Source organism: Neovison vison, chromosome 7 (genome assembly GCF_020171115.1).
Source record: "Neovison vison isolate M4711 chromosome 7, ASM_NN_V1, whole genome shotgun sequence".
NCBI classification, from domain to species: domain Eukaryota; kingdom Metazoa; phylum Chordata; class Mammalia; order Carnivora; family Mustelidae; genus Neogale; species Neogale vison.
In genome coordinates, this window is record NC_058097.1 from 145,576,979 (window position 1) to 145,603,665 (window position 26,687).

General features: G+C 49.1%; 2 protein-coding genes across 2 annotated transcripts in view; one reads left to right on the plus strand and one right to left on the minus strand.

Annotated features, from left to right (window-relative positions):
* Positions 1–2,844, minus strand: part of USP35 (ubiquitin specific peptidase 35) — a 52,294-nt gene extending 49,450 nt beyond the window's left edge. The window contains exon 1 of the mRNA XM_044258442.1: positions 2,532–2,844. The gene's annotated coding sequence lies outside the window, so the exon portion shown is untranslated. The remainder of the gene's footprint in view (positions 1–2,531) is intronic.
* A 245-nt stretch (positions 2,845–3,089) lies between these two features.
* KCTD21 (potassium channel tetramerization domain containing 21) lies at positions 3,090–19,755 on the plus strand. The gene is made up of 2 exons (XM_044258447.1): positions 3,090–3,128; positions 16,675–19,755. Exon 2 carries the CDS (start codon positions 16,705–16,707, stop codon positions 17,485–17,487), a length of 783 nt encoding a protein of 260 aa, XP_044114382.1. The 5' UTR covers positions 3,090–3,128; positions 16,675–16,704; the 3' UTR covers positions 17,488–19,755.
* Positions 19,756–26,687: the final 6,932 nt, after the last annotated feature.

A 26,687-nucleotide genomic window follows, 5' to 3' on the forward strand; every position in this document is an offset into this window, starting at 1 on the left:
CTTCTAACCCCACCTCCTCATTCTCTCCCTCAATCCATCCTCCAGTAGAGGTTGTGTTCTGCAGAATAGAATCCAACTTTTGAATCTAGCCCAGGCACTATGCCCCATGGTGCCCACAGCCTTGAGGCAGGTTCTCTTTCACTGTTCTGAGTCTCTGAGTCCCCAAATGGGAGATGATCACCTGACCACCCCTTATCCTTTCCCAGCCAATGCTGCTGCTCTTCCCCCGAGCCCTTGGCTTATACCTCTCATTGCTGGCATGACAGCCTGAGAGTTCCAGCAACACCCAGTCTGCTCCAGGGCACACAGTAAGAATATAGGAACATCACGATCCCTTCCCTGGAAGGCCCAGATCCCTTTATCTGTCCCTTTTGGATGACCCTCCGCATTTCCACTGTGTATTGACAGGTCTCTGTTCCTGCATGGTGAAGCCTGACTCATCTCCACCACCCCCAAGCACTGTGTGTGTGTGTCCAATGCCCTGCCCCCACACCTTGGGCCCCAATTCAGGCTTCCTCATCCCTTCCAGGTCTATGTGACCCACTCTGCGAACATTGTCAGATTAATCTCATTAGATGATAAGCTCCATCTTACCATTCTCTGCTCAGAACTCTCAAGGTTCGGGGCGCCTGGCTGGCTCAGTAGGTTACAGCCTCTGCCTTCGGCTCAGATCATGATCCCAGGGTCCTGGGATCGAGCCCTGCATCGGGCTCTCTACTCGGCAGGGAGCCTGCCTCCCCCTCTCTCTGTGCCTGCCTCTCTGCCTACTTGTGATTTCTGTCTGTCAAATAAGTAAATAAAATCTTTAAAAAAAAAAAGAACTCTCAAGGCTCCCCAGCCCCTTTAGCATAAGATACGAACTCCTGAACCTGATATTCCAGCCCTTTCTGTGACACTTGGCTGATGGGGGACAGCGGTGAACATGAACTTGACAAACACTGTTTGGTGACAAATCTGAATGAATATGGGCAGTGGGCTTTTCCTGCAGGCCACCTTTTGGTGATGTCCTCTCTGCTGAGAAAGGCTTCTCACTCTCCTGGCAAATTCTGACTCATCCTCCAAGGCCCAGGTCACATGCCCCTCCTCTGGGAAGCATTTCCTAAGCCCCCTGCAGTCCAAGTCTTTGAGCTTCCCAAGGCCCTCTTTGCTTTTCTCCTCCCTCAGCAGTGTCACTAGATTCTGTGTCTATCTTCCTCACCAGGCTGGGATCTCCTCTGGAAGGAGCTCCAATCCCCTATCTGTTCCCAGTGCCCAGCAAAGGACCAGGCACAGGAGTGAAGGAGTGCTAAGTGGCCATTGGGAGATAATGTGACAGCAAGATGAGATAAAACTAAAGCTATCACCAGGAAAGCACCTTCCAGGGACTGGCTCAGTCACTGCCCTCTCCTCTGCCAGGTCTGGTTCTGCATATCCATATCCCGGAGACTCAAAATTAACCAAGAAGGTCCCTACAGAGGTCACTGGACAGGACTGAGTGAGGATTCAGCCATTTAGAAATGACTCAAACAACCAAAACTGAAGAAAAGAAAACAAATACTGTTCCTGTTTAGCACTCAGGTCAAAAGCTCCCAGAATCTCATAGGACAGGGAAGGGGCTTCAGGTCTCACTCAACCTCTCCCTAATCCAGAGCACAGCTGACCCTCCAAGCCCCAACTCAGCACCTAGGAGCTGAGGAGTCCATTTCCTCTCCTCTCTGACCCTTATATCCTATCTACCTCCTCTGACTCCGCCTGGAGAGCACTAGGTGTCCCTCCCAGCAACCCCCGACCCAGCTCTCTGGACAGCAGCATCTGTCTCTGAATGTTTTTAACTGAATTTTTTCTCCCCCAGGCAGCCCTGGGAAGGATCTCCTTGCCCTCCTACTGAGAGGCCCTCCTCTGGGCCACAAAACTGTCTCCTAGAAAGAAAGAAAGGGTTTTACTGGTAAAACGCAACTACTCTTGAACTGAAGGGGAATGGGAGGAGAGAGAGCATATATTCCCTTCTCAGGAACACACCACAATCACCCATCCCTTCTGGGACCACCCCTCACATATTTAAGACAGACAAGTCCCCACCCCCACACCAGGCTTTCTGGAAGGGCGGGCACTAGGCTAACACAGTCTCAAGTCTTGTAGGGGGAGTACGCCGGAGCGAGGATGCTGAGAAGAGCAAAAGTCTATGCTAAGCGGTTGCAACCTCTTGGCCCCCCAGTTTGTGCCCTATCTTAGCCCCACCCCTCCTTTCAGGTATACCTTGCACTGGTGCCCAGCCCAGGCTGGAGCTACGGACCCCACGGAAGGCCGGTGAGCTTCACTGTATTGGGGGAGAGGGAGGGGATCACCTCCAAACACAATTGATGAAGGAGGTGGAAGCCCAGAGAGGGGCAGCTACTCGCCCAAGGTCACACAGCGAGGCCCAAGATGCACCTAGACCTCCCTTCTCCCAGCCCCAAACTCTCAGAGCCCTTCGCGCGTGCCCAGGGCTCTCGAACCGCCAGGGTGCAGACACTCCCTCCCCACAACCGCACACACGCCCCCAGCCCCCTTACCTCTGGGACCCCGGTAGCCCCGGCCTCAGAGCCGGCTCCTGGGCGGGGCGCTCAGGCCTGGCAGGACTAGGCTAGGCCAGGCTAGGTCAGGGCGAGTCCTCTGCTCCCCCTGGAGTGGGGACGCCCTCCGCCAGGTCCCAGCCGGCAGGGATGCTGCCTTCACTGCAAAGTCCAAACTCCCCACCCAGCTCTTCACAAGCTTGAACCCAGGGAGTCCGAGTCAGCCGCGTCGCGGCTGGGCTGCGGGGCTGCGGGACGAAGCGTGGGGAGGGGCGAGGTGCGGGAAATGGGGAGGAGCCGGAGCGGGGGCCACCCCGCGAACCGCCACTCAGGCCGCGTCCCCTTTAAGACCAGCCGGTCGGAGCTCCGGCGGGGGCGAGGCGGGGAGCCGGAGGGCTCACTGCAATGCCTCCTGGGAGATAGAGTTTGCGCTCGGCGTGTTGTGCGGCAAAGAGCTCACGGAGAACTACAAGTCCCGGAGCACTGAGCGCGGCTCCAGTGCCGCCACGCCCCTGGGCTGGGCTCCGGCTCTCCTCCCCCCCGTGCAAAGCTGCGCTGGCCGCCCGCGGAGGGGAGGCTGCAGAGCGAGGGCAGGAGGTGGGTGCGGCGCGGCGGGGGACGCGGGGCTCAGAGACAGTCGGTGAGGGGACGCGGGCCCACCTGGCGCCTGTCCTACTATGAGAGGTCATCTCACCTTCCCTAGCCTCGCCATTCTCATCTGTGCAATGGGGATGGCAACGCCAGAGGCTGGCGGGGGGGGGGGTATAATTGGGGAGAGAGGGCGGAGCTGGTGGAAGAAGTCTGGATGGATGGGGAAGGTTGGAAAAGCCCGGATAAAGAGGGTCGAGACTGTGGGAGGAGTCTGGTGGGTGGGGCAAGGAGGGGCGGAGTCTCTAGGTGAGGAGAAGAGCTCGGGTGAGGTCGCAGAAGCGGGTGGCCCGGGCTGGGGAGTGAGGGCTGAGAAAGCTGATAAAGTAAGCTCAGCCAGGTTGGACTGGTTGGAATGGGCCAAAAAGCACTGGAGAAGGTGGGGTGGAGACACAAAGATCAAAGGATCCTTCACGGCCTTGGAAAGCCAAGGGTCGGCCATGCGCTGATACGGTTTGGGTACCGGGTTGCCCAAGTGGGCAAACACCCGTGAATGCACAGAACACCTTCCTTCCCTTGTAATAGAAATAAAGAGCCCATCCCTTGAACTCAGTGCGTCACACACGTGATCTCATTCAACTCTCATACACTGTAGAGGCATCACCGTATCTGTTTACAGGAGTAAAGAGAAATAAAGTAACTTGCCCAAAACCACCCAGGACTCCCTACTCCAAAAACTCTGCTTTATTTCCTGCAGTTCAAGGAGGCAGAGGTTTACTCTGGAGTGAATGGCAGGGAAAAATCAAAAGTTTAGATGTCTCGCCCTTTGCAGGTTGTGTGACAGGACCAGCTTCAACTCTTTTGAATGCCAATCTGTAAGGCGACCCTCCTGTGGATATTGTGAGGATGTAATGAGGAGATGCATTTGAATTGTATAAATTATAATGGTTGTGAGAAGCAGGAAGGCCATAAGGAAGAGAGTGGTTGAAATAGAGTGTGCTTGTGCCTGAGGAAAACCACAAAATGAAGCCTGAGAGTAAGCTGAGATGGTGAAGGAACATTCTGGAAGAGGATGGGGGATGGTAGTGGCTGTTGGGAGTGTGCATCAGGTAAGAGAATACTCTGTTGTGCCAATGGGCAAGTCAGATTGGCAGGTGAGGTGTCTTCCCTCCTCCAGCTCACCTTTCCCTATGCTGTGCCCTACTGGGCAGCTCATGGCAGGGTCCTTGTCACCTGAATGTAGACAGCACCTTTTCCCGCTACAGTGTGGGGTATGGGGTAATGGAGCAGCCTGTGGGCTTCTTAGAGATATAAACTGGGCAAAACAGGGCTGAAGATACAGCTGTTGGGTGTGGGGAGGCCAGGAAGGGGAGGTAAAGGGCAGGGCTCCTATACAGTCCCCAGGGCTGTGAGCCAGTTTTTATCTTATGAATTGAGGGGGGCATGGGGGAGAGGACTCTTATCTGGTTTCACTGGGAGACACATTACTTACTGAGTATTATCACCCTTGAAATTTACCCAGCCATGTTCAATCTATCTCCTACATGGTGGGAATTCCTACACTGACTTCCACTTGGTCACCTGGGCCTTGCCTTAGATTCCAAACTGAAACTTCAAAAAAGTGTTTTAAAATATAAGTATTTTAAAATTCAGAAAATGGTAATAACCGTGCCCCCCCACCCTGGTAGATGTCTGTCTGGGTTGAGGAAAATGGATCTAACTAAGCAGAAGAAGAAATTTTTTTCCCTTCCCCTACTCTGCCAGCTTCAGGGGATACAGAGAGGGGAGATCCCAGCCCCAACAGGATGGTCAGGCAACCACCTAACTTAGGTAAAGCAGACTTTGGTAAGGGTGAAAATAAAATAATCTGGAGATGTAGAGAAGGAAGGAAGGAATTCCATCTGAACGTCCTGGTAGATGAATGGGATTTTCCTTCAAAGTGCAGGCCGAAGGGATGGCAGGTACCAAATTGCAGAGATAGGAGAGGGCTTGACATGCTTGGTCTCTAAAGTAGGGCTGGTAATACTAGCTACTTCATTTATGGAATCAATAGACATAAAATGCCTAGCATAGGAATAACTGCTCAGAAATGTCAGCCATTATCATGACTGCCGTAGTCACAGTCCCATCTTTCTGGGAATTGGCCCAGGCCTACGCAGTTAATGAAGTGGCAGAGCCTGATTCGAACACAGGCCCAGATGATACCAAAACCCCTCTAGTTCTTTTTGCCCAGCCACAACGTTTCTTTTTTTTTTTTTTTTTAAGATTTTTTCATTTATTTATCTGACAGAGAGCGATCACAAGTAGGCAGAGAGGCAGACAGAGAGAGAGAGAGAGGAGGAGGCAGACTCCCTGCTGAGCAGAGAGCCCGATGCGGGACTCGATCCCAGGACCCTGAGATCGTGACCTGAGCCGAAGGCAGCGGCTTAACCCACTGAGCCACCCAGACGCCCCCACAACATTTCTGAGGCCCAGAATGGGCCTGTCTTGTGAACATTCTCGGTGAGCTGTAACAGGAGTTTCTTGCTGTAGTAGTGGAGACTCGGGATTCAGGAGGAGGCAGAGGAAGCAAGGCCTGAACAGCCAGCCATCTTCTTTCTCCCAGCCTGAATCCCAGCACAGTGACAGGCAGGCCTTGTGCTGTGCTTTCTGTGAGTGGTGGTTCTATGGAGAGAGACCACTCAGGTTTAAATTCTATCTCCACCACCAACTGTGGGCTCTTTTAGCCTCGCTCTGGTTGGCTACCTCATTCTCCAAAGCACAGCGGTACATGGAGAGGAGCATGACCAGATTTTAACGTTTCTTGGGAGTATTCATAAAAACTGTTTACTGAACCTGGCTGTTTATTCGGGTTGGGCACTCTGACTGGAATTTTCTATCTGTAGTCCCATGAGGGCCGCATTCTTTTCTTCCCACTTTCAAAATAAAAATATTTTTAGAACCTTCAAGGCTACAGAAAAGTTTATAAAGAATGGCCTTTCACCTAGCTGCACCAGTTCACTCTTTGCTGGTTTTGCTTTTATCCAGACACACACACACACGCCTTTTGGCTGAACTACTTAAAAGTTACAGACATCTTGACACCTGTCCCCTAAATTCTTCAGCTTGTATCCTAATTATAGAATTCTCCAACATGACCATAATACCATTCTCATACCTAAGAAAACTTGAAAGAAGTCAATATTATCTAATAAATAGTAGATACTCAAATTTCCCCAACTGCCAAAAAACATCTTGTGTATTTTTTTTTTACCAGATGTAGTCAAGATTCATGCATCACATTCTGTCTCTTTAAGTATCTCATTTAATCTAGAAAGAGCCTCCTCAATCTTTGTAAATTTGTGCTTGATTTTATCAATGATCAGATTCAGGTTTGTTTTTTTTCTTTCACAATGCTGTATACAGGCTCAGCATACAGCAGGTGTTTAAACTTACTGGCTGTGATGTACTATATTATATCACATCAGGAAGCCTATGATATCAGGGTCATACTGTCCATCAGTGCTAAATTTGATTGTTGGTTAAGGTCACAACTGCCTAATCTCCCCATCTCTGTAATTTTTCCCCTTGTAATTAGTCTTTGGAGTGATAGTCTTTGAGACTATCAAAATGTGTGTTCCCTGTACCTTTCACTACATCCATGATCCTTGCCTGAATTGCAACACTGAGGGTTACAAATGGTGATTTTCTACTTGTGCCATTCTTTCTATATTTATTGACTGATATTCTTTGTTAATAGAATAATTTCTTCCTCTGTATGTGTGTCTTTCATAGTCTCTCCCTGTCTTTTTTCTTTTTGGAATGACATAGACTCATGTTCTTTTTTTAATTCAGTGTGTAATATAGCCCATTATCATCATTTACCTTTTTTGGTACTCAGATTATTGCAAGTTTGGCCAAGGAGAGTCCCGTCAGGCCAGACTCTCTGTTGTGTTGTATTTTGTCTTAATTGAGATAAAAATCACATATAATGATTTGGTAAATGTATGTATTGGTAAATGATTACCATGACAGGTTTAGTTACAATCCACCACAACACATAGTTACAAAAATGGGTGGTTTTTTTTCTTTTGTTGAGAACTTTTAAGATCTGTGTTCTTCTGACAGGATCTCATTAATCTTTGATTGCTTCTTTGTTATCTGGTAAGAGCTGTTCCAGGCTCACCTTGCACTTTTTCCGTCAAAGTCCTGGAATCCTCAATGTCCCCCAGGAAACCCTGATTTCTTTTTGTAGGAGATAACATTTAGAAACCAAGATCTGGGGCCAGGTGTGCTCATTGCTACTGGACTATCATTTCTAGGCTCTTTGAGTGAGCAGAGCGAAGAAATGATGAATGGATGAATGGGCGGGTAGAGAAGTGATTATCAGTAGACTCACTGCTGTTGCAACTGGTCCTCACTCTATAGTAGGAATAGACTGCACAGCAAGTAGTGTCATTATTGAAGGTCCATGGCAGTAGTATAGGAAATTACGCAGAAAGCCCACACCTCTTCCAGGACTCCATGAATATATGCAGACTATTGGCTAAAACCCCTGTGGCTGGGTTCACTCTCTTGCTCAAGACCCATATTAGAGAAGAAGCCTGGCTGCCTCCAAAGGACTGGTTCTCTGAGGAATGTCCAAGCCCAGAACCTCCTCAGGTCATGACTCAGAAATCAAGAATGTATATGAAGACCTGGGCCAGGGATTTCTTTTCTCTGTGTTGGTGAAATAAAAATAATGTGATCTGTCCTGCCAGGGTCCCAGAGTTATTGTTGTAAGGCTCAATATATATATATATATATATATATTTTTTTAGTTGCTCATTAGTCTTTTCAACACAAGTAATACAAAGTTCCTCTTTGTTGTTTTAATACTACAGTTTGAAATGTTGTTGGTTTATAGTCCTAGTTAATGCTTTACTAGTAGTTATTAGTTATCTTAACTAGCATTTAAAGTAATTATTCTTTCAGGTTATACTCACCAGTTTTATCAAAGTAAGATTTTAATCTTTTTACTTAAATTCAAATAATTAACATATAGTTTGGTTTCAGAGGTAGAGGTCTGTGATTCATCAGTCTTATATAATACCCAGTGCTTCTTACATCACGTGCCCTCCTTAATGTCCATCACCCAGTTACCCCATCCTCCCTCCCCACCTCTCCTCCAGCAACCCTCAGTTTAAGAGTCTCGTGGTTTTTCTCCCTCTGATTTCATCTTGTTTTATTTTTTCCTCTCTTTCCCAATGATCCTGTTTTGTTTCTTAAATTCCACATATCAGTAAGATCCTATGATAATTGTCTTTCTCTGACCGACTTACTTCACTTAGTATAGTACCCTCTAGTTCCAACCACGTCATTGAAGATGGCAAGATTTCTTTTTTTTGTTTACGATATTATTTATTTATTTGAGAGAAGGAGAGGGAGAGAGCAAGCGCACCCAAGTAGGCAGACCAGCAGGCAGAAGGAGAGGGAGAAGCAGGCTTACCACTGAGCAGAGAGCCCAATATGGGGCTAAACCCCAAGACCCCGGATTGTGACCTGAGCTAAAGGCAGTTGCTTAACTGACTGAGCCACCCAGGTGCCCCAAGATTTGATTTTTTGATGGCTGAGTAGTATTCCAGTGTGTGTGTATGAGTGTGTGTGTGTGTGTGTGTGTGTGTGTGTGAGGGTAGTGTATTACATTTTCTTTATCCATTTATCTGTCAGTGGACATCTGGGCTCTTTCTGTAGTTTGATTATTGTGGACCTTCCTGCTGTAAACATTGGGGTACAGGTGCCACTTTGGATCATCACTACATTTGCTATCTTTGGGATAAATACCTAGTAGTGCAATTGCTGGGTCATAGGGTAGCTCTATTTTCAACTTTTTGAGGAACCTCCATACTGTTTTCCAGAGTGGTAGTTAATCTAAATTTTTGGGGAAAAAATACTATTGGGTTTGGATAAGGATAACATAACAACTATAGTTAATTTTAGAACAACTTCAAGATATTTCATCTCCAAAGTATTATATGTGTCGATTCAAATCCTGTTATGCTCCCAAATAAAATATTATGGGTTGTATTACTGGAAGGGGCACAGGTTTTAGAGAGAGACCTCATGTGGAATTCTAGCTTTGCTGCCTCCGGCTGTGTGATCTTAAGTAACTGTCTTCACTACTCTGTGCTTCAGTTTTATTTATTTTTTTTTAAAGATTTTTTTTAATTTATTTTATTTGACAGAGAGATCACAAGCAGGCAGAGAGGCAGGCAGAGAGAGAGAGGAGGAAGCAGGCTCCCTGCTGAGCAGAGAGCCTGATGCGGAACTCGATCCCAGGACCCTGGGATCATGACCTGAGCCGAAGGCAGCGGCTTAACCCACTGAGCCACCCAGGCGCCCCTCTGTGCTTCAGTTTTATAACCCTAAAAATTGCGATGATATTCATACCTACCTCACAGCATCAGTGTGGTAATTTAATGAAGGAGGCTATAGGAAAATGCCTCACATAGCTCTGGGCATGCACTTGGTTCTCAGGAAATGCTGATTCTCTATACCCGGGTCTTTTTTTTTTTTTTTTTAAGATTTTATTTATTTATTTGACAGGTCACAAGTAGGCAGAGAGGCAGGTGGGGTGGGGCAGGGGTAGGCAGAGAGAGAGGAGGAAGCAGGCTTCCTGCTGAGCAGAGAGCCAGATTAGGGTCTCTCGATCCCAGGACCCTGGGATCATTACCTGAGCTGAAGGCAGAGGCTTTAACCCACTGAGCCACCCAGGCGCCCCTACCCTGGTCTTTATGTAGGTCAGAATTGAATAGAGAAGGCAGGTATAGAGCACCTGATAAGAGGTTGGAGGGGCACAAGTGCCAGATCTCTCCAACAGCCTTTGTTCACAGCCCAGACTTTGCCATTAGACAAGCCTCGACTTGGACCCTGGCTCTGCCACTATATGGGGCAAGTTCCCTCCCTCTTAGAACCTGAGGTTCTCATCTGTAAAGTTGGGAGATAATACTTTCCTTGAAGGAGCATTACGGGGCTTAAATGAACTAATATGTGTAACACCTAGTGCAGGTATGGTACACAGCTAATGCTGTGTCGTTCAGGAGCACTGCAGGGACAGGTGGATGCCAGGACAGAGCCTTATTTTTTTTTTTTTTAAGATTTATTTACTTATGAGAGAGAGAGAGAGAGAGAGAGTATAAGCAGGGGGAGAGAGAGAGGGAGAAGCAGACTCCCCACTGAGCTGGGAGCCTGACATGGGACTTGATCCGAGGACCTGGAGATTGTGACCTGAGCCACAGGCAGATGCTTAACCATCTGAGCCACCTGGGCGCCCCCAGGACAGAGTTTTAAAGTAGGACTCTAGAGCAATGTATTAGCTGCCCTTCCTTATAGGACATCTGCTCTCAAAGAATTACATTTTCTATGGCACAGAAAGGTAGAGGTTCCACCCGGGTAATTTTCAGGCCCCAGACTGGAATTGTGCTTTACATGGCATCAGGCTGGGCCTCCGGAATCCCTCTCATTTGGGCCACAGACCCATTTCAGGAAGGACAGAATTCCAGCAGCAATTGCAAGTCCCCAGACCCCCCTGGACTTCCCAGTCCAGTCAGATGGTCTGACGATTAGCCGGGCATAATTTCCTGTTTGACACCAGTCGTTTTCCGCAAAAGGGAAATAAGGCTGATCTTTTTCTTGGTTCTTTTCAAGTCAAGAGGCAGACTTGGAAAGCCTCCTGCTTCAGAAAAAATTACCCATTCAGAAGCAGCAATGTGATTTCTTTTATCTATTTCCTGGTTCAGTTTGCATTCTCATCCGTCTTTTTTTTTTTTTTTTAAGATTTTATTTATTTATTTGAGAGAGAGAGTGCCAAGAAGAGAGCACAAGTGGGGGCTGGGACAGAGGGAGAAGGAGAAACAGGCCCCCACCGAGCAAGGAGCCTGATCGGGAGCTCTATCCCAGGACTCTGAGATCATGAGCTGAGCTGAAGGTAGACACTTAACCAGCTGAGCCTCCCAGGTGTCCCTCTCATCCATCTTTTCTAATCTGGCTTTGAAAAACACGGCTTTTGTGTTCCACTGCTTTGCCATTAGACATCATCTGCTGCTGATGAAATAGAAGAGCTTGGGTCTCTCAGTGGACTTGCCCTTTGTCAGCCATGGAGGCGGCGCCCTGGGCCATCCTCAAGTCCTGTCCCCATGTCCTTCGCTGGGATTGGACAGAGCCCAGGCTGGCAGCAGACTAGCCATCCAAAGACCCTTCCTGTCTGGTCTGGACTGAGAATAAGGGAGTGTGCCTCTCTCATGTTGCGAGCTGGCGATGGGAAGGAGGAATGATCAGAGGTGTTGGACCCACACAGAACTGGATTCAGGTCCCAGCTCCTTCACTGTCTCTTAAACTTCCTAAGCCTCAGTTTCCTCATCTGTCAAATGAAGGTAATAACAGTCTCTGTCTCACAGGGTGCTTGTGAAGACATCAGCTGAACAAATGCCTGTCCAGCATTTAACACAATAGTATCATTGTCTGTGCTTCTCTGTATATTTTTATTACAAATAAATAAAATGCTACCAAGTGTTACATGAAGCTTCTCATGCAGTGAGAGCAGGAGGCATGCACTCAGTAGCTATCTTGCCAAGTAAGCCACAGGGCAATGTTTCTAGGGCTGTTTAGGAGATTCTCAAACGTATCTGAAGCTATTACGGCCTTTGGTCACTATTAGAACTCTTTGCAGCCTGAGTGGGCCAAGGATGAGTTCTCTGCTAGCTGGCTATGTGTCCTGAGCAAGTCACCAGTCTCTCTGTGTCCCACTTTCCTATTTGCCAAATGGAGAATGATGCTTACTTTTAGGGTTGCTATAAGAATGTTTAAAGCTAGTGAGTGTAGGGGCATCTGGGTGTCTCAGTCATTAAGCGTCTGCCTTCGGCTCAGATCATGATCTCAGGGTCCTGGTATTGAGCCCCGTGCTAGGGGAGTGGAGAGTGAGAAGCAAGCTTCCCTGCTGAGCAGGGAGCCCAGCGCGGGGCTCAAGCATTCTCCACGGATAGGTTTTTGCATGGACGTACGTCTTCATTTCTCTGGGCACCTGACTAGGAGTGGGATTGCTGGGTCACATGGAAACAGACACCAGACTGCCTTCCACAATGGTTATACCCTGTTGCCTTCTCACCAGCAACACGCGTGTGTGTCCGTTGCTCTGCGCTGTCAGCAGCATTTGGTACTGTCACATTTTTTTATTAGAGCCATTTTAATAACTATATAATGGTATGTAATTGTGGTTTTAATATTTGTGTCTCTCATGACTACTGCTTTTGGGCATTTTTCATGTGATTATTTGTCTGTGTCTTCTTTGCTGAAGGATTTGTTTAGATTGTCTGCCTGGTTTTTTATTGGGTTGCGTGTTTTCTGAGTTTTGACAGTGCTTTATGTATTCTGGATAACAGTCCTTTATCAGGTCTGTCTGCAAATAGTTTCTCCCAGTTCATCTTATTTTCATTTTCTTTTTTTTTTTTCAGATTTTATTTATTTATTTGACACAGAGAGAGAGAGATCACAAGTAGACAGAGAGGCAGGCAGAGAGAGGGGGAAGCAGGCTCCCTGCCGAGCAGAGAGTCCAATGCAAGCAAGGCTCTACCCCAGGACCCTGAGACTGACCTGAGCCGAAGGCAGAGGCTTAACCCACTGAGCCCCCTAGGTGCCCCTATTTTCATTTTTTTTTTAAATATTTTATTTATTTATTTGACAGAGAGAGAGATCACAAGTAGACAGAGAGGCAGGCAGAGAGAGAGGGAGAGGGAAGCGGGCTCCCTGCCGAGCAGAGAGCTCGATGTGGGACTCGATCCCAGGACCCTGAGATCATGACCTGAGCCGAAGGCAGCGGCTTAACCCACTGAGCCACCCAGGCGTCCCCCTATTTTCATTTTCTTAACAGTGTCTTTTGAAATGAAATTTTTCCTTCGGATGAAGCCTCATTTGTCAGTTTTTTTTTTGTTTGTTTGTTTGTTTTTATGGTTTGTGCCTTTTGGGTCCCAGCCAAGAAATCTTTGCCTAACTCAAAGTCACAAAGGTTTTCTCCTGGAGTTTTCAAGTTTTCAAAAGATTTTACATTTAGACCTATGATCTGTTTGGAGTTATTTTTTTCCTACATGGTCTAAGATGTGGGTCGAGGTTCTTTTTTTGCATGTGGATGTCCAGTGGTCTGCATCTTGATAAAGCCAGGGAGAAGGGCCATGATCATAACATAATGGATTGGTGGGCGCTGCCAGGGGGACTGTGCAAAGGGCCAGGAAGCCCCAAGAGTAGAGCTGTGAACCTAGTGGAGATCTGGGAACAGCCTTACAGAGGCAGTGACTCATAGGTGGGCCTTAAAGGATGACAGCAGGTAAGGCAAGAAGGGTGGTGTAGCGACAGCAAAGGTTGGGTGGGTGACAGCGTGAGGATGTGCGCAGAGTGTCTGTAGAAGGGTGGTGTAGGGACAGCAAAGGCGGGGTGAGTGACAGTGTGAGGATGTGTGCAGTGTCTGGAGGACCTGAGCAGACAGTGGGGGAGGGGCTGGAGGTGAGCTTAGAAGCAGAAGGTGATGTGGGTGGGCGGTCGTGCTTCGGGAAGACCGAAACGGAAGGTGGACAGAAAGAAAGCAGGGCGCCCAATGAGGATGGAAGGAAAGTGGCAGTGTGGTCAGAGCTCTGGGAGTAGCTGTAGAGATGGGTTCAAGGACAGAGTGAGAAAATTTTTAGGGTTGGGGAGTCAGAGCTACCTCCCAGGTCTTGGGCTCAGGCATTTGGGTGGCTGAGAAGAGTTCACTGTGGGTCTGGGGGAAGAGGAATTCTTCTTTGGGCTTCCTGGTACCCATGGGACATCCAGGTGGAGATGTCAAGGGGACCACTGAGTACACCCAGGGGGCTGTAGCTCAGTGAGGGTGGCTCATCTCCAACTGACCACAAGCAGACTCATGAGGCTTCTCAGCATCCCAGAGGTGGCCAGTTCTGTCTTCATATGTAACGGTGCCTTCTACACATGCGTGTGTGTCCATGGGGCCCGCGCATGTGTGATGGTGGACACAGTGGTGCTGCCCCTAGAAAACGGGCACTTGGAGGAGCTCTGTGACTTGTGGGCATGCGGAGAATACCACCGAGAGCACCCTAGACTGGGGCCAGCGGTGTTCAGGAAACCTGGCATCCAACCAGCCTCTGCTGCTTTTGCAGAAAAAGAGGAGTTTGGGTCCCACCCAAGAGCCCCCAGACATGCCCTGTGGCTACTGACTGTCTCCCCACCCCAGCGCTCTGAGCTATTCAGCACTAATGTACAGGACATGCGGGCCCACAGAACTGTCAGGAAAGAGAGCCCAGCCTCTCTGATGCCTGAGTCTGCTCTTTCCATGGAGCTGAGCCCGGGCCTTAAATCAAGGCGTGAGACTGAAAACTGAAATATGCAAATTACCTTCTAGAAAGAAAGGGAGATTTTGGAATGAGGAAGGGGGTGGCCCTGGCCCCTGGGTCCATGTCCTGCCTGGGCCCTCTGGAGAGCAAACTGACCAGACTCAACCCTGAGCCAAGGCCCCTCCCCCCAGCTGCAGGTCTCTGCACAGAGGGCACCCCTCCCTCAGCCCCTCGCCCCACCCCTTCTGTGGGACTTCCCCACTGTCTCGCAGCCCATCTGCTCCAGGCTTCTGCTGCCTGATTTTGCAACTTCATCATGGCTTGTTTCTCTTCAGGCACTCCAGATGGTTGATGCCTTTCTGCAGTATCAGGGAGCCCTATGAGATGGAGAAGGAATCATGAGGCACCCCCCCCGAGACAGTTGGGTGGGACAGCTCTCTCCAGCATCGCCTCCATCTTCTGGCAAGAGTCTCCACCACCTGGAGTAAGGGGGTCTTGGTGGAGCCAGCCTCAGAAGGCAGGCACGGTGAGGGTGGGGAGTGGTCTGGCCTGCTCACTACCCTTGCCGGGTGACTTTGGGGGAAGTCCTGCCTCAGACCTCTGTTTTCCTATCTGGATAGTAAGCATGCCAGGATTCATTACAGACCTACTCGCATAGCTCTGGGTCCATTCGCCTTGTTACTGCACCTGTCTTGTCTTGGTGTCCTCGCCAGCTGGGCTCTTCTCGAGGGCAGTCAGGGTCCATTTCTTTGCGTCCCTTGGGTTCAGCATCAGGGAAGGATTACTTAATCTGTTCCACAGATAGGATCTTGGAAAGTATCATGTGGGAAGCTGAGAGCAGACACCCTCTGCCTTCTAGAATCTTAAAGAAAAGTTAGATTCCAAGACTTCAGGTTGCAGGAGACTCACCAGCCTTAGACGCTGGAAGTTGCAAGACGGCAGGGGCAGGGAGCTTTATTAAGGATTGGGTAAAGAGTGCTCAGTGCAGAGACCCACATTTGCACTGAAACTTGAAGGTGTCAGAGGGGGCTATGGTGCTATCCTGTTGGGAAAGGGCACACCACCAGGAACCAAGAGCATCTTCATAGCAAGGTTACGGGAGGGTGAGAGTCCAAGAAAGGGTATCAGAGTCCAGAAAGCCCAGGCCCATTGTAAGCCTGGGAGATAGATGGAAATGGCACTAATCATGGCCAATCATTATAAATGTGTTGGGATAGAAAAATAATAAGAAGGCATCATTGGTACAGCAGTAGGAGTCCTGGGCTTGAAGACAAATCTCAGAGCATTTTTTAGGTACTTAGAAGGTACCATTGTTTGTCTAGTAAGCATTTACATATTTTTTCTCTTGTCATATAAAGGGACCTGGGTTTGAATCCCGGCATGGTCGTTCACCTCTCTCAACATGGGGAGTGAATCCTGGCAGTGTTCTTCATCTGTGCAATAGGCATGGATGGTGGTATTTTCTATGTCAAAATATGTATGACGTTATGTAAACAAATTTCTGTATGAGCAGGTAACAGAGAATCCAGTCCAAGCACGTTTTCTTTCATTTCTTAGAACAGTGGTTCTCTGGTCTTAACTGAACATTCAGAATCACCAAGGGTGCTTTTAAAAAAATACCAGTGCTGGGATATTAAAGACCAACTCCAGTCATCTCTGGAGGGCAGGACCCATGCTTTTTTTTTTTCCTTTTTCTTTTTTTTTTTTTTAACTCCCTAGTGAACCTAATATGTTTTAGATGGTGTAGTAATTATCACCCATCCATTTGTCTATTAAGTATTAATTCACTCCAACCTCTAGGACTGTAGGCTTGATCTACAATAAGGATTTGAGCACTATGCATACACAGATGTTAGGGACTAAATGCTTATATTCCCCAAGCTCCTCTGTTGAACTCCTCATCTCCAATGTGATAGTATGAGGAGGTAGGACCTTTGGGAGGTGATTAGGCTATGAGGGTTAAGTTCTCATGAACAGGATTAGTGCCTTTATAAAAGAGACTCCAGAGACCTCTTTTGCCCCTTCTCTTACACAAGGACACAGCGAGAACATGGCCCTTACCAGACACCAAATCAGCCTATACCTTAATCTTGGGCTTTCCAGCCTCCAAAACTGGGAGAGATAAATGCTTAAGCCAGTCGGTCTATGGTATTCTTTCATACCAGCCCCGACAGACCAAGACCCCAGATAGGGTTGGGTAATTTCTCATTTTTCTCCCTGCTCAGGACTATTTTCCAGCATCCCAGCCTCCTGCCATGTCTGACCCCATCACACTGAACGTCGGGGGGAAGCTCTACACAACCTCACTGGCAACCTTGACCAGCTTCCCCGACTCCATGCTGGGCGCCATGTTCAGTGGGAAGATGCCCACCAAGAGGGACAGCCAGGGCAACTGCTTCATTGACCGCGACGGCAAAGTTTTCCGCTACATCCTCAACTTCCTGCGCACCTCCCACTTGGACTTGCCGGAGGACTTCCAGGAGATGGGCCTGCTCCGAAGGGAGGCTGACTTCTACCAGGTACAGCCCCTCATTGAGGCCCTGCAGGAGAAGGAGGTGGAGCTCTCCAAGGCCGAGAAGAACGCCATGCTCAACATCACCCTGAACCAGCGGGTGCAGACGGTCCACTTCACCGTGCGCGAGGCCCCTCAGATCTACAGCCTCTCCTCGTCCAGCATGGAGGTCTTCAACGCCAACATCTTCAGTACCTCTTGCCTCTTCCTCAAGCTCCTGGGCTCCAAGCTCTTCTACTGCTCCAATGGCAATCTCTCCTCCATCACCAGCCACTTGCAGGACCCCAACCACCTGACTCTGGACTGGGTGGCCAATGTGGAGGGCCTCCCAGAGGAAGAGTACACCAAGCAGAACCTCAAGAGGCTCTGGGTGGTGCCAGCCAACAAGCAGATCAACAGCTTCCAGGTCTTTGTGGAAGAGGTGCTGAAAATCGCCCTGAGTGACGGCTTCTGCATCGATTCTTCTCACCCACATGCTGTGGATTTTATGAACAATAAGATTATTCGATTAATACGGTACAGATAAAAGGACCCCAGCAGCACTGGAGGAGGGCTCCCAAGAAGCTCCATGTCAGCCAAGATCTTGGAGAGTGTCTCACCAGTGGTGGGAGCCAGGGCGCTACACTAATCTGTATTAATCACGTAGCAGGACTTGATTCCCCCCACTATGCAGTCTCCCTATGCGAATCCATGTGTCCTCTCCATGGAGCCACCTTTTCCTTGCCACTTGGAGCTAGAGATGGGCAGTTGGTCATGACAAGCGAAGTGTCTGCCAGTGTGTCCAAAAGGCCACAGGAGGGCTTGCTGGCTACAGAGGAATGGTGGGTTCTTCACAGGCACCGGCTCTCTCTGTACCATTAGGCAGTGCCTCCCCAAGCCGTCTGTGAAAGGAGCCCCTGGTGGAGGGGAAGGGGTGAAAACAGGAGGCCCCCTTCAGTTACCCAGGACATTAAGTCACCTGAGAGTCCCACGCCGCCTGCTCCTGTCCCACGGATGCGCCCGGAACCTTGGAGTTGTTTGCTCAGGGACAGCCATGTTGGGCCAGCTTGGAAGTGAGATTTCAGAGCTGCATTTTTGGCCTCCATTGTGGCGGGGAGATTTTGGAGCTGTGGCACGGCCTAGCAGAGTGAGTGGCCAGGCCGGGTTCAGAGGATAGGGCTGTCCCTCTTGACTGGGCCAAATGTAGACGTTTGGGGATTTCTCACTTCAGAAATGAGCTGCTGTCCCTGTGAAGATTTTAAACTATCTGGAGCCAATGCAATGAAAGGCCTTTTGTAACATAGACTGTTATGTGACTTTTGTAATCCTTTCCTCCAAAGAATTTGAAGTATCATTGAAATAGGTCATTTTACACAAATAATATTAGGGACTCTCAGGGTTGGAAAATAATCCAGTGGTCACTTTGTCCTCCCCGGCCCCCAGCATGCCCCAGGCCATTTGGGGCTGAGTGCTCTCCCCAACACCTTCAAGTTCGCACATATCCCTGCTTGCATATTTCCAGTAACAGGAAGCTCATCATGCCCAGGGCAGTCCCTGCCATGGTTGAGCCAGCACTGTTAAAAAGCCCTTCCTTACATCAAACCGAAATCTGTCCTTCCACTTCCGTTTTCCAGTATTGGTTCTAGACCTTCCTTCTCTCCCAAATGTGTACTTTCTCTTTCAAAACAGTCACTCTTATTAAGAAGCCAGACCTGTCTCCTATCAATGTTATTACTTCGCATTAGGACTCCCCCCTGGGATTTGTCTTCAGAACCAAGGTCAGCCCCCGGGCATCCCTTGTCAGGCAGCCCCATTTCATGATGGTTTTGTTTGTGATCCCCATTCCACCCACCTTCTCACCAGCCATGGCTCACATAGCTTTTGACCACTTCCTGTTGGAGGATGAAGATTCCTCCCCAAGAAAGTGTTGCCAGAGGAAGGAGACCAGGGGCTCGCTGGGCAGTGTGCAGCAAGGAGCCCAGGAGTGGGCTGAACCATAGCCCTGCTCTAAGAGGAAGTGTCCAGCCCCTATGACACTACTCTGAGAGAAGTGGCCTTCCCCTGGGGTACTGTTCCTCTCATAACCAGCCCCAGGACCCCCTTGGTGGAAGATCCTGGGCAAGACACACCAAGCCAGCACTCCGCAGGAGGTGATGAACAGGGCAGGCCTCAAAACTGCCCATTATGATTCATCCCTGGAGTATGGCCTTGAAAGTCCCACAGTCTTCCCCATTGGGCAGGGGCCTTCAGACAAAACTAGGGGAGCCTAGTGACACAGTCCCTCCCGGGAGATGGGCTGAGGAAGGGGTTTCCCATAGTTACACCCTGGGAGTAGGAAGCTGGTATGCTGGGCTGTGGGCAGGGCTGCCTCTGTTACGAAATAAAGGCCTTTTCCACCTAGAGTGGGACTCTGGAGTCTCTGACAGCTGTCTCAGGCCACCAGGCCAATGGTACTCAAAAAGGTCACTCAGGAGAACTCGGATCAGAACAGGCAGCAGAAGCTGTGATCACAACAAAACAATTTAAGGAAGAAATCTCATAAATCACCGCTTGCCCCTTCTTCCTCCATAAAATGTCTCTCTCTCCATCTTTTCGGTGCTTCTTAATTCATACAGCTCAACGTTAGAGAAAGTAAACGACCTGTGAAGCCACTAATGTGCTGTGTGACTGTGCAAGTCACTCACCTCACTGAGCCACCTCCATTTCTTTGTCTGTGAAATGGGCATAACAATAATACATAACCCTACCTACCTCACAGGGCTGTTGTGAGGATCAAACGAAATAATATATGTGAGACTACAGTATACATGATAAATGACGTTGCTCTTTTGTGTCTGCTTATAAAGAAAAGGAAAAAAAAAAAAAACCCTGGCCTTGGTATCCAGCTGACCCCCGAATCTGAACTCTGGCTCCATCATTTGCTGTGTGACCTGGGAGCAGTCACCAGGCCTCTCTGATTTGTTTCCTCCTAGGGTAACAACCCCACCTCCCAGTATTAGGAGATTTACATGAGCTGGTGGCTGTGAAAATTCCTAGCTAGGCCCGGCACCTAGGAAAAGCCTGCTTCTTCGGGACGTGATCATGACACACCGCCATGCAGGGAGCATCTCGAGAGTATGACTCAGCAGGCCTGTCTGGAGCACCTGGTCTGTGGGCCCTGAGGATGCAAACGGCCACAGATGAGTTCAGTCTGGAAAAGGCTTAGAGCACCACAAATGTGCTGTGGGAACTTGGGGAAAGCGAGCTCAGCTCTCACTAAGGGCTTGTTGAACAGCCAAGTTGGGCTTTTAAGCGTAGGCTGGGTGGTGGCAGCTAAGCAGGGTGCCATGGGCACTGGAAACAACATGAGCAGAGATCTGGGAGGCAGGCAGGAAGGGGGAGCCCCTGCATGGGGTCCCCGCACAGAGCCCCAGCACTGGCAGAGCAACAGGTGTACACACCCTGCACGCTCACTGTGCACGCCCCTCCGGCAAGCATGGCCACCTGGCTGGCACCCCAAAGACAGAACACGCAGTGGTACGGGTAGACCATCCCAAAGGACCAGGGAGCTGGTGTGCGCGTGCCCCGGGAGGCAGGCATGTGCATCTTGTGAGCCCTTCCCTGCTCCGAGCAAGACCTCATGGCAATCAGCCATCTCAAGCTGCCTCAGTTTAGCTTTGTGCACAGCCAACAGCTGTGCTCCCACTAAAGAACAATTCCAGGCACACAGGAGCTTGTGAGCTCTGTTCCTGCCTCAGGCCTGGTGCCAAGCATGCAGAGGGATGGTCGGAAGGGGTGCCGGAGGGAACCCTAAGGCCCTTTGGTGTTCCCACTTACTGAGGCCAGCCACCACAGAAGGCCCCTGCATGCTTGAAGGCCACCCTGGGCACTGCTTCCTGTGACCTTCCTATGACCTCACACCCTCAGAGCCATGAAAAGCCCTTTGCCCTTTTATGAAGAGCAAGCCTTGTGTCTCTCTCCTGCCTTCAGGCCAGAGCTCCCTATGCAGAGGTGGCCATGGTGCTCCCTGTCCCCCACACACCCCCCCAGTCCCCGACACAGCCTCATAAGCCACTCCGCTTTGTAAACCTAGCACTTTTGTAACTGCCCCTTGGTTCACCCCAAAAGTCCAGCTTTCTTTTACAAATTACTCCTAAACCAGCTACTACAATTAGGGGCTGGGCCAAGGCCAGCCTGAGACAGCTTCTCACCTCACGTACCTCAATAGCCACTCCATCCCTTTCCTGTGGTCTCTGCACTGACCACCTGAGTCTGCCTGGGGTGGGGGTGCTGGGGCAGGGGTTGGCAGGACGCTGGGGGCTGCAGGGCTGATGGTTGGCAGAGAAATGAGGCCCTGTGATCATCTTGCAGAGCAAAACAACCTCAATAACCAGCCCATCAAAGGGAGGGGCTGGCTTTTTTCCAGGTCCTGGGGGGGTCCTGGCTCAGGCAGCTCCATCTGCCTAGACAGCCCAGTGACCTCAGTCTCCTTCAGAACCTTCAGGACAGTGTGGCATCAAGCAGAGAATCGTGGAGATGGTCTGATGCCATGTTCACCCCTGTCTGGGGCACAGGACCCAGGGGGTCCTGAGGAGAAAATTTGGCCTCTGGAAGCCAGAGGCTCACGGAGTAGTCCATAAGCACCCAGATCCCTATCCAACACAAAAACAACACAACAACCTTGTGGTCCCGCTTTCTGGCTCTGATTTCTGGGCAGGAAGTGTGTGACCCTCACTTAGCCTGGTCCTACTTCCCGCCAGGTTCCCTGGCCCTCCCACCCCAATATACAAGGCATTTCAAAGCTTTTGTCAACATTTCCCAGTTAGCTGGCAGCCATAGAATGTTCTAGTCCATTCTCATGCCAGGTCCCTCCCCAAAATCTAGGTTCCCTTTTGCTGAGGTTTTGGGTAAAGGCCCAGTTGAGTCACATTGGAAATCCTCTAAGATCCTGCCAGCTAAACACAAAGGTTAATGTGTTGTGACATGGGTACTCCCTCCCCAGTCCCAATTAGTTCACTTCATAAATCAGATATTGGGTTTGTTTAATAAACACCCTTTTGTTTGAGACCTCATAGGTTCCCAAGCTCCCTCACACCCAGAGTGTCCTGTCACAGAACTCTAGGATGAATATGTTGCGCCATGGCACTCCTCTTTCTAAGCTGTCCCTTCTTGCCCTGTCTTCATAGCAAACATCTGCTCATCCCTCAGCACCCTACAGAAGCCTGGCCTCCTTGGCTCACCGTGCAGTTAGTCCTAACCCACTTTGTATCGCCCTGTATTGGGTAAGGACTCTTACCACCACACTGCAGGTGTTCCCGGTCAGCACTGTGCTGCTCAAGATGTATCAACCAGCCCCTGGAGAAAAGCCCTGATTTGTAGCATTGACCAATTTCCATGGTGCAAATACTCTCACTGTAGTCAATTTCATTACCAAAGTGATGTCCCTGATCATCAAGAAAAAGATGCTCACAGTGGGCTCTGGAGACCTAGAGGGAACCTGCCCCAACACAAGAATGGCGTGCATGGAAGGGCAGGGGCTCCGTCTCGCTCTCTCTATCCCCAATGCCCAGCACACGGAAGGTGCTCAAGAGATGCTTGAAGGACCTCTGCCACCCACAAAATAAGACTTTCTTACCCCATGATGTCCTCTCTCGCTCGAACTCCCTCTTGCTCAAAAGTCTTGCTCAAACATTTTCCTAGAGCTTAAGAAACATTCCAAAATTCCTAGCCTTTTAGAGACAAGCTTTAACCTACTTTAAGAGCATAGATTCTGGGATACCTAGGTGGCTCAGTCGGTTAAGCGGCTATCTTCAGCTCCGGTCATGATACCTTGGTCCTGGGATTCAGCCCTGCATCAGGCTCCCAGCTCAGCGGAAAGCCTGTTTCTCTCTCTCCCACTCTCCCTGCTTGTGTTCTCTCTCTCACTGTCTATCTCTCTGTCAAACAAATAAAAATATTTTTTTTTAAAAAAGAGCATAGGGCGCCTGGATGGCTCAGTGGGTTAAGCCGCTGCCTTCGGCTCAGGTCATGATCTCAGGGTCCTGGGATCGAGTCCCACATCGGGCTCTCTGCTCGGCAGGGAGCCTGCTTCCCTCTCTCTCTCTCTCTCTCTCTCTCTCTCTCTCTGCCTGCCTCTCCTTCTACTTATGATCTCTCTCTGTCAAATAAACAAATAAAATCTTAAAAAAAAAATTTTTTTAAAGCATAAATTCTGCAGTTAGACTGCCTGGATCAAATCTTGATGTTGCCACTTAATGGCTATGTAACCTTAAGCAAGATCCTTAACCTCTCTGTTTCCTTGTCTGTAAAGTGGAGGTAATAATGCCCACCTCATAGGGTTGTTATAAGGGTTCGATGAGGAATACATCTATAGCTTTTTGAATAGTGCCTAGAGATAAGTGTATATTTACTACATTACTTAGTACCATCATTATTACCATCTTTCTGTCCTCATCTTTTACTTCTGTCTTACCTGCCCACTCTCACACTGTTCCCTGCATAATTCACTTGTATTTCCATTTCCTGACCTTTGTCCAAGCCATTCTCACTGCTTGGAGTGTCTCACTCTCTCCTCTCCAGGGACCCAAACCCTGCCCCCATCCACAGTAGACACCATTCTCATCCTCCACCACCCTCCCACTGAGCCCGTCCTCCTCTGGTCTTCCGGTGCTCTTCTGGTTGGCATCTCCATGGATCTGAAAATTGGACCATCACATGTTCTGTTTATCCATAAACTCTGTTAAGTTTATGGATATTCCAAACCCAGGTCAGGGCTCTGGGAAATCAAAGATGAACCCAAACATCCCCCCCACTGACTCCACAGGGAGTACAGGGGGAGAGAGACAAGTAAACAAAGTCCAATATCGTGGGCAGTGCTAAGGCAGACTGGACCGCAAATGGGATGGCCAGCTTTAGCTACAACTCCCCAGTGCACACACCACTTTCCAGGGTATAAAGCACTTGGCTTCCTTTTTCTCACTTAATCTTCACAGAACTTTCTGAGACAGCAGCACAGGAGGGGCTTTTTTCAAAGACAAGGAAACTGAAGTTAAGAGAGAGGAAATGACTATCCTGTGACCACACCAGGTTTAAGCCATGCCAGGTACATAGTAGGCCCTTGGCTATTGAATTAAATGTCATTTAATTCAAGGTAAGTGGCCAAGTTGAGGAGAGAACCCAGTCTGAATCCTCCTTCAGGATTATGTCTATTCACTGTGAGGCCAAGAACAGGACTGGGGTTCCAAGTGCCAGGACTCTGATCCAGGCTTTTCCACTGATGTTCTAGGTGATCTTGGGCAAATACCTTCACTGTCCTGGCCTTAAAGCTTTCTTGGCAAAATGCAGCAAGGTGAAGTTCAGCTCTACCAGCTAGCCATCGCTTCTAGGCAAAGCTGGATAGAAAAACGATCCTCCTCACTCCAGAACTATGTAAGCAGAGACCACAAGTCCCTTGATGGGGCTTAAGGGGGCTTCAGGCACAAGACTGGCCTTGTGTGTCTTCTGCTAGCCTTTCATCCTGTGACATGATACTTGATGATGGAGCCCTCCTGGGATTTTTGTACTCTCCAGTGTGGAACAATGGACTCTACTAAGTGCTGCTGGGGCTAAAACCACAAGGCAAAGTGAAGTCACTCAGATGGCATGTCACACCTACTGGCACTCCCCTGAGTGAAGTCTGAAAGCTTTTGTGAGGGTGAAGCTCACTCCCCTGAAATGTGGTACCCTCACCTCCTTTGAAGAAGAAGTGGTTTAGACAGGCTGTGTGCCCATCATCACTCCCAAGTGGAGAGACAGGCTCCCTTACTGAGAGGACTATCAGAATGGACACTCATTGTCTCTTTTTTGGCACAGGACCTGAGAGTGTTGTGCTAGGAGGAAACATAACTGACCATGAAAGGCAAAGAGGAAAGAACTGGCCTTCAGTCAAGCAGACCAGTCCAAATCTTGGCTGTGCCGTGACCCTGGCAAACACCATCCTCTCTCTGTCTCAATGACTTCATCTACCAAGCCAGAATAAAAATACCTGTATTCACCTCCCTACTGCGATTATTAGGACTAAGTGAGAAAATGCATGGAATATGCTTGGTTCCCTCCTCTTTCCTTCCTCTCTGTACTCCTTGCTCCACACTGGACAGAACTCTTCTAAAGTAGGGACTGCTTCTCACACTCCATATTCACACTCTAAGCCTTCAGCACACTGCCTCCAAAGGGAGCTCCTCAGTTCATGTTTGTTGAATGAATGAGTGAACTCCGCTGCTTTCCCTGTGAGGAAACAGGTCCAGAGTGGTGGAGGGACTTGTCTCCGTTACATTGCCAGGGAGGACCTCAGAACACCTGATTCCCAGCCCTCTCTCTGTACACTACCTTGTGCATGCCATGCTCAGCAAACACCTCTTTGTACACCAGACTCTTTCTTCTTTCAACCCCTTTTTTTTTTTAAGATTTTATTTATTTATTTGACAGAGAGAAAGCGAGATCACAAGTAGACAGAGAGGGAGGGGGAAGCAAGCTCCCTGCTGAGCAGAGAGCCCAATGCAGGGCTCGATCCCAGGACCCTGAGATCATGACTGAAGCCGAAGGCAGAGGCTTAACCCACTGAGCCACCCAGGTGCCCCTTCTTTCAACCTCTTTTTTGGGGAAACAGCCTTGGAACCATACCTCAGATCTGCTGGGCTCCAGAACCATGAGCTCATTTCATAAGGCCCGCCAAAATCTCAAGTGGGATGTAAGCAGCCTTTTCGATCTGTTGCTCAGCCATGGGTTTAACTAGGGCGGCAAATGATGAGCCTCAGTTGGGATGCTGCCTCACCACCCTACTTCCCTGCATAAATCTGACCTTGAACAAAAGCCAAAATCTGAGGCTGAAGGCCAAATGACCTTGCCTGCTTCCCTTCGGCAGATCCTTGTTGCCAAAAGCAAAGAAAAGGACATACTCTCTTTCGTCATTTCTAAGACATATTTTTTCAAATTCCAGAACCCTGAAACCAGGATGGGACTTGACAGTAGATAATATCTTACAATTATAATTGGCAGCATTTATTCTTATGTGGTGGAACATAAAATGAATTTGCGTCTTGAAACTGTCTTAGATAAACTGAGGTTCAACCTGAGCTGCCCAGACCAGTATCACTGCAGATCTGCGTGCTGTTTCTTTCCCCTGGGCTATTTGGAGCATGGAGGCTCACTTTCCTCAGAGCTCTGTTCTTGGCACCCTCTAATAGGGAAAGTGGCCAGGGCCACAAAGCTGGTCAGTGGCAGGGCTGGGTCAGCTTCCTGTGGGCTGGACCTGCTTCTCCCCACATTCTTCCCCAGTGTCCCACATAGGGCACACCCTTTCAATGCCAAGAAATACGACTAACAACATTAAGGGCTAACACCATGAAGCCAGCAACATTCCAAGTATTTTATTGTCATGAGTATTTTTAATCCTCACCAGAGCACTGTGAGGTAGGAACAATTTTCAATCTCTATTTTATAGGTGAGTGTTATGGGATGAATTATATCTCCCCCAAAATGCACATGTTGAAGTTGTAACCTCCCATACCTAAGAATGTAACTGTATTTGGAGAGTTTTCAAAGAAGTAATAAAGTCAAATGAGGTCATTAGGGTGGACTCTAATCCAACAGGACTTGTGTCTTTGTAAGAAGAGGAAATTTGGACACGGAGGGAAACAGGAGGGAAGACCCAGTGAAGACCCAAAGGAGAAGTCTGCCACTTGCAAGCCAAGGAGAGAGGCCTTAGAAGAAGAAGACCCTTGCCAACACCTT